Source organism: Vigna umbellata, chromosome 1, assembly GCF_029865625.1.
Source record: "Vigna umbellata cultivar VRB3 chromosome 1, Vumbellata_1.0, whole genome shotgun sequence".
Taxonomy (NCBI): domain Eukaryota; kingdom Viridiplantae; phylum Streptophyta; class Magnoliopsida; order Fabales; family Fabaceae; genus Vigna; species Vigna umbellata.
The window spans coordinates 55469623-55475898 of NC_142165.1; the positions used below are offsets into that span (position 1 = coordinate 55469623).

The following is a 6276-nucleotide window of genomic DNA, read 5'->3' on the forward strand; positions in this document are numbered from 1 at the left end:
CAAAAAAATGTTGAATACAAATTGGGATGTATCTTTAGTAATCAGAATACTTAACTAGTCTCCATTCATCAATGAAAGATATGAAAAGCTTTTATTTTTACCTTCCATCATTAATGAACATCCATATGTTTGGTATAATTGGTTCATCTAAATATATCAAGTTTACTGATTTTTGTTGCAACTTAAAGTTTACGTTATTTTTTTAAAGCATAGCATGATAATCCAAAAAAACAAGTTATTTATAGAAAAATAATAATTAAATTAGAATAAAGGTAAATAATTTACATAAAAAAAAAGGTTTGATTTGATGAAAGCAATTGAGGATGAAAGTTATTATGCTTATGCTTTAGAACGTTTGAAGTTGAACTATTTCAACAATATTAAGAGAAAAACATGTACAATTTTTTCTTTATCTTTCCTAATTTTACTTTCCCATAAAGAGGAACAACCATTTCATAGCAAAATCTCAATGTTTCTAACTTCGTCCTTGGATGTAAAATTGTACCAAACGCAAGAACAACACTGAAACCAGCCCAATATTTATCTAATCTCACCATTATCTTTTTAGCTATATCTCTTATAACTTGATCTTCTTCTTTTATACTTTTCATTGAAAGGGATTAAATTTCAAATAAAATAAAAACAGAACCAAAACCCAAACCCAGAAAATAGAAATGTTGCAACTAAATAACGCTAACCCGGCAACAAAAAAAAAAAGAAAAAAAATTTAAACGTAAGTGCAAACAAAACCCCAAATTTAAGTTTATTTCAACAAATGAAATGATTTTTCATCCAAATCTTGAACCTGGTACATTAACTTTAAGTAACTTGAACTTCTTGAAGAGGAGTGGCAGTGGGACTCTGCATGATCGACGTTGTTCGCTTGGTAGAAGTTCTTGACGACAAGAATGATACAATGATCGGTTTCAGCTTCTCAGTAGTTTTGATGTTAACTAAGAAGAGCACTCGATAGAGAAAAATCATCCCCAGCAAGATTCCAAGATCAACCCACTTTGAGTAACTCATGTTTACTTGCCATGTGTTTCTTAGAATTTCTTCACCAGTAACGTAGGAGCCACCTTCGACATTATCTGAATCGAATCTTAGTCCTTCAAACTCGTTTTTGAACATTCCTTGGTACGCATATCTATGGAAGGCAAAATAGAACATTGGGTATTTCCAAAATGGGTTTGGAAGATCTCTCGGCAATCTGAAGAACCCACCACTCAGAATCATCATTCCTTGAATTCCAGCACCAGTTATGATGCCCATTAGAAAGTTGGGGACAATGCTTGCAACTATCATCATAAGACTCTCTACCAACATCAGACAAGAAAAGAGAGAACAGATGAAGTATACAAAGTGTTCGAAGCCTTTCTGAAGACCAGGAAGGTAATAGGCTATAGATCCAGGAATCACAGAAACCAACAACAAGAACGGAATTGATGAAAAGGTGTTCCCAACCACATATGCAGTCACACTGTAATGTCCATTTAGTCTCTCACGTTCAAACACCTGGATGACCAATCACAAGGAGAGAACAAAAACTGAATAGTTTATAAATTTGGAAACAACAAAATAGGACACTGCTATTTTGAAATCACAAAATACTACTCCTTATACAATTTACTCTCTTTTTCTTTAAAAAACACAAAAAATTAACTTTTAATAAGACTTTATCTTATAAAAGTTGTGTCTCACCTATATGTTTTATGCCAGTTCATTAGAAATAACTGAGATTAATACTTTACCATAATTCACTTTTATCTATTTGAAACACAACAAAAAAGGGTTGAATTACCTTCATATCCTCCACAAAAGAAGGGAATCCGCCAATGGTCATGAAAGTGATGAATGAAGATACAAACATAAGAAATGAACCTCTATCCTGAAATAATGAAACGTGACTTCTGATTTAGAAGACATTAATTCGGTAAAGAAAAGTCAAATACTGCACAGTAAGTTATATGAAGTTGTATATATTACGTGTTACTTTTCCTTTATTACCTGAATTGAGCGGTGGCTTGTACCTAAGTCATAGAAAATAGTGGCTAAACTTATAGCCAATGCAATATATATGGCAAGGCGTAACCAATAATAGCCGAGATCACGATACATGTTAATGGACGATCGTTTGGTAAGAGAAAAGCACTGACTAATAAAGCCAGCATGCTTTCTCTTATTGTTTGTTGAACTGGTGTCCTGCAAAACCCACGAAAGTTTAACACTGATATTTTGTAAATTGAAATTAGTTTCTGATAAAATTTAGGTACATGGTATGAGATTTACTTAGCTATAATAAAGATATACCTTTTCAGCTAGTTCTGCTACTTCTTTCTCAACTTCTTGGTTCATTTCAGATGACTTGTACGAATTTACTAGGATCTCAATCACTTCTTCAGTGGGTATTGTTTCCTTCCCTCCTAACTCAGTGTCCTGATAAATAAAAGACATTTCAATATTACTTCTAGGCGTTAATTTGACTACAATAATGATGCAGAAGAGAAAAGTTAAAACATTAAAACACGAAAAGAACACTTATTCCATGGAAGCATGGTCAAGTTAGTTACCTGTTCGAAATCCTTGTTTATGGTTTTCAGCATATGATCTGATGGATTCATGAGAGAAGGACAAGCAAAACCATTTGAAGCGAAAAACTACATTGAACAAAAGCAAAATTAATAAAGGTGAACCTTAAAATTAAAAATGAGAAAAAGAGTGGTATATGAAAAAAGCTTTTAGTTTAGTCCCTAACCTCACTTGCAGCAGAAGCAGGTCCAAAGTAGACAGTTCTACCTGAAGATAGAAGACAAAGGTTGTCGAAAAGATGAAAAACTTCAGTACTAGGTTGGTGGATTGAGGCAATAATAGTTCGGCGAACGTCATCTCTTTTATCAAATGTAGCGATTCTTTTCATGACATAATAGGAAGCTGCACTATCAAGTCCACTAGTTGGTTCATCAAGGAAAAGAAGCCTTGGTCGTGTAAGAATCTCAATGCAAATGCTCACTCTCCTTTTCTGACCCCCACTTATTCCTTTAACAAACAATCCTCCAATTCTTGTGTTAATGGCATCTTGAAGACCCATTTCTCTGATTGTAAAGTCTGCTCTCTCTTTCTTCTCTTGTTTTGACATGTTGTCAGGTAACTGCAGTTGAGCTGAATAGTGCACAGCTTCTCCAACCGTTAAGGTTGTCAATAAGGTATCATCTTGTGTCACATATGCCTGTGGCACAGCATGAATTCAAAGAATGTTTAATTGATCGTGTGGCTACTGATACTAAATAACATTTATTTTGTTTTTTTTTTTTCTTCATGAATTTTATAGTTATACATACTGATGTTCCATATGCCAGGGCTTGTTTCTTCCCATTGATAAGAATCTCCCCAGTTTGCCTTGTGTCGGAACCTAATCTCCCTATAATATGAATTTATATCATCATTTTAGTTTTCCAAGACCACAAAAGTTCAAATCTTACAGGTAACAGTTCTTTGATCATGCTAGCATTAGAACTGATTGGGCTGCTACGGTAAAATTATAACATATCTCTTAACATTAAACTATAACCTTTACTGGTATATATATATATATATATATATATATATATATATATATATATATATATATATATATATATATATATATATATATATACACCAGTATATATAGAGAGTATAAGTATGAAGACTAATATGAAAGACTTGTTTGATTTAGAATAATTTTAATACTAATTAAAGTAAATTGTTAAATATTTTAAATATTGCGTGACATAACAAAATTTATGAAATTTGAGTTAAGCACCAAACAACTGGTGTACTGATAAACATTCATGAGCGTTTCTTTACCAGCTGAATTCTCCTTGTTTCGGTTTCGGAAAATAAATGGTATTTTTTGACATTAAAAATACCCTTATTATATTTCATTTCAAGTAGAATTTTATTCTCAAAAACAAAATATTATCATAAACTTTTGTTTTGAAGTTATTGAGAAAACATAAACTTGTCCAAGTTGACCTAATCTCCAAGAGATTAAACCATGCAATGAAGGTTGATCAACATTTAACATATTTCTAGAGGTTTATAAGATGTATAACATGAGTGTATAGAAAATTGTATAACATGAGTGTATAGAAAATTAAGATATATGAGTATTTCTATATATGAAATTAAAGTGTATTTGTTTCATTTTCTCAAAAAATATACCTGCTAAGGCATCAAGAAGTGTGGATTTTCCAGAACCAGAAGGACCCATTATGGCCAAAAGTTGGCCTGGCTTGGCATAACCAGTTAAACCCTGCAGAATTGACTTGGTTCCATTCTTTCCCATGGAAGCAGTGACCCATACATTTTTCCATGTCAAGCACATACCTTCCTCTTCTCTCCAACCTGAACTTTCTCCTTTTTTACTCCCTTTCCCTTTTGGAACACTCCATTCTTCTTCTATCTCCAGTGCAGTGGCTTCAACTCTTGATGAGTTAGGTTTACTTTCATAATCATCACGAGCAGGTGAATTATATGGAAGAAAAGAAGCCATTTAACGACAACACAACTTAATGCAGATCTGCTGCACTACACTACCCTTCTCGATATAGTTCTCTGAAATCAAACCAAATATATATAAACAGATTCATTAACTTAATTACGTGTGAAATTTATTAATTAACATGCGTTTCAACATTTCCTACTCATTGTTTGGCCTATATTAGAAAGTGCAAACGAAGATCGACAATTTGGAAGTTGAAATCGTACTCTAACAAATGCACGTAAGGACACTAGTACCATCTATGTTTGTGACATTTGTGGCTTGAGTTCAACCACGTAGAGGAAGTGTTTGCACAACAAACATGCACTTGTCGAGGAAAAATAATTTCTGTTGACTATTACTATGATCAGTTGCAAATCTTTTTAAGAAATGGGGCAGTATCTGTCTCAACCCACAAATAAAAATTATTCAATAATTTTACATAAATTTGAATATCAAATATACTTTGAGTTCTTAAAAATAAGATAACTTATAACCCTTGCTTTTTCTCATGATCAAATAGTCTTCTTCCTTATCGTGACACTCTCCTTTGAGCCTCCATGTAAAATTAATTAACTCATTTTATTAATTATATTTAGTAAAAAAAATTCCTTTTGCACCCAAAATTTCAGATCGTTCAAAGTCAAGACTTAAAATAGTTAACAAATATAATAATACTCCTTCCTTTTCATACAAGTTTCGATATAAATGCATTATTGTATGGACTATGGAATATGAATACCCAGGAAAATTGACATCTCCATAATCACCAACCAATCATTTTGTCAAACATTTATTGAATATCTAGTTATATCACAACATGTGAACGCAAATAAATCAAAAACTCGTATGTAAAAATCATGTAAAATTATACTCATACGCATCACCCATGCTCCTAGAAAATAAACCAAACTTGCCCGTTATCCAAACTTGATTAAAATAGTTTGTATTGAAATTTTATCCTATTATCAAATACGGACTAAACCAACCTATTTTAAACGTGTTGAGTTAGAATAGGTGAATGTGTATTTAAAAAATAAAAATTATTTGCAGTTAAAAAATACTTCATATTTTATCAACAAATGTGTATATACTTTTTGTATTTGTATTTAAACAAATTAAACATAACTATAATATTTAAAAAAAATAAAAAAAGTAAAGCATGACATAATAAGGATACTGTTTTAAACAAGGAGGTTAAAGCACAGCAAGTAAAGAAGTAAGGATACATAAATTTCAATGAAACAATAAATTTGATTAGGTTGAGTTAAAATTTAAGCAAAACATTCAGAATATGTAATATGATCTGATGTATAGGTTGGATTAGATCATTCGTGTTATATCTTCATGCATTCATAACTTTCATTTTGTAATATTATCTCAGTGCAACAGATGAAAAGGAAAAAGAAAAAGAACCTGGAGGTTGTAAGCCTATATGATCTGAATTTTGGTTTCTGTATCTTCTTTTCTTCTATCGAAATCATCTCTGATCTTTCTGCTTGCTCTTCCTCTTATTTCATTTGTTCGTACTTTCTTCTGCATATATAATCTCTTTATTTCCATGTGTTCATTCCATATAATATATATGAAACGAGTACATCATGTTACGTACTCTGACTTTTGTCTATAAGGTCAACATTCTTTTAAAATCTCAACTTTCTGCGTCATCTCAATTAAATGACGTATTTTTTTCAAGAATTAATTATGCATTTTTTTTCTCACATTCTCACAAATTTTATTTAGCAAAACTTTCG

The 6276-nt window shown here is 31.6% G+C and overlaps 1 protein-coding gene across 1 annotated transcript; it reads right to left on the bottom strand.

Moving 5' to 3' along the window:
• Window positions 1–738: 738 nt before the first annotated feature.
• LOC124845244 (ABC transporter G family member 1-like) lies at window positions 739–6049 on the bottom strand. The gene is made up of 9 exons (XM_088103808.1): window positions 5939–6049; window positions 4204–4596; window positions 3339–3418; window positions 2756–3226; window positions 2571–2657; window positions 2311–2436; window positions 2008–2202; window positions 1802–1888; window positions 739–1515 (listed from the first exon to the last, which is right to left on the bottom strand). The coding sequence occupies exons 2-9, from the start codon at window positions 4532–4534 to the stop codon at window positions 820–822; spliced, it is 2073 nt and encodes a 690-aa protein (XP_087959934.1). The 5' UTR covers window positions 4535–4596; window positions 5939–6049; the 3' UTR covers window positions 739–819.
• Between the last annotated feature and the right edge of the window lie 227 nt (window positions 6050–6276).

Bases quoted from the DNA above. Each gene is read 5' to 3' on its own strand.
- LOC124845244 (XM_088103808.1), bottom strand. From the start codon at position 4,534: ATGGCTTCTTTTCTTCCATATAATTCACCTGCTCGTGATGATTATGAA. The intron at 3,227-3,338 runs GTATGTATAACT...GCTGTGCCACAG, and splicing joins CCCTGGCATATGGAACATCA to GCATATGTGACACAAGATGA. The intron at 2,658-2,755 runs GTTAGGGACTAA...TGTTCAATGTAG, and splicing joins CTGCTTCTGCTGCAAGTGAG to TTTTTCGCTTCAAATGGTTT.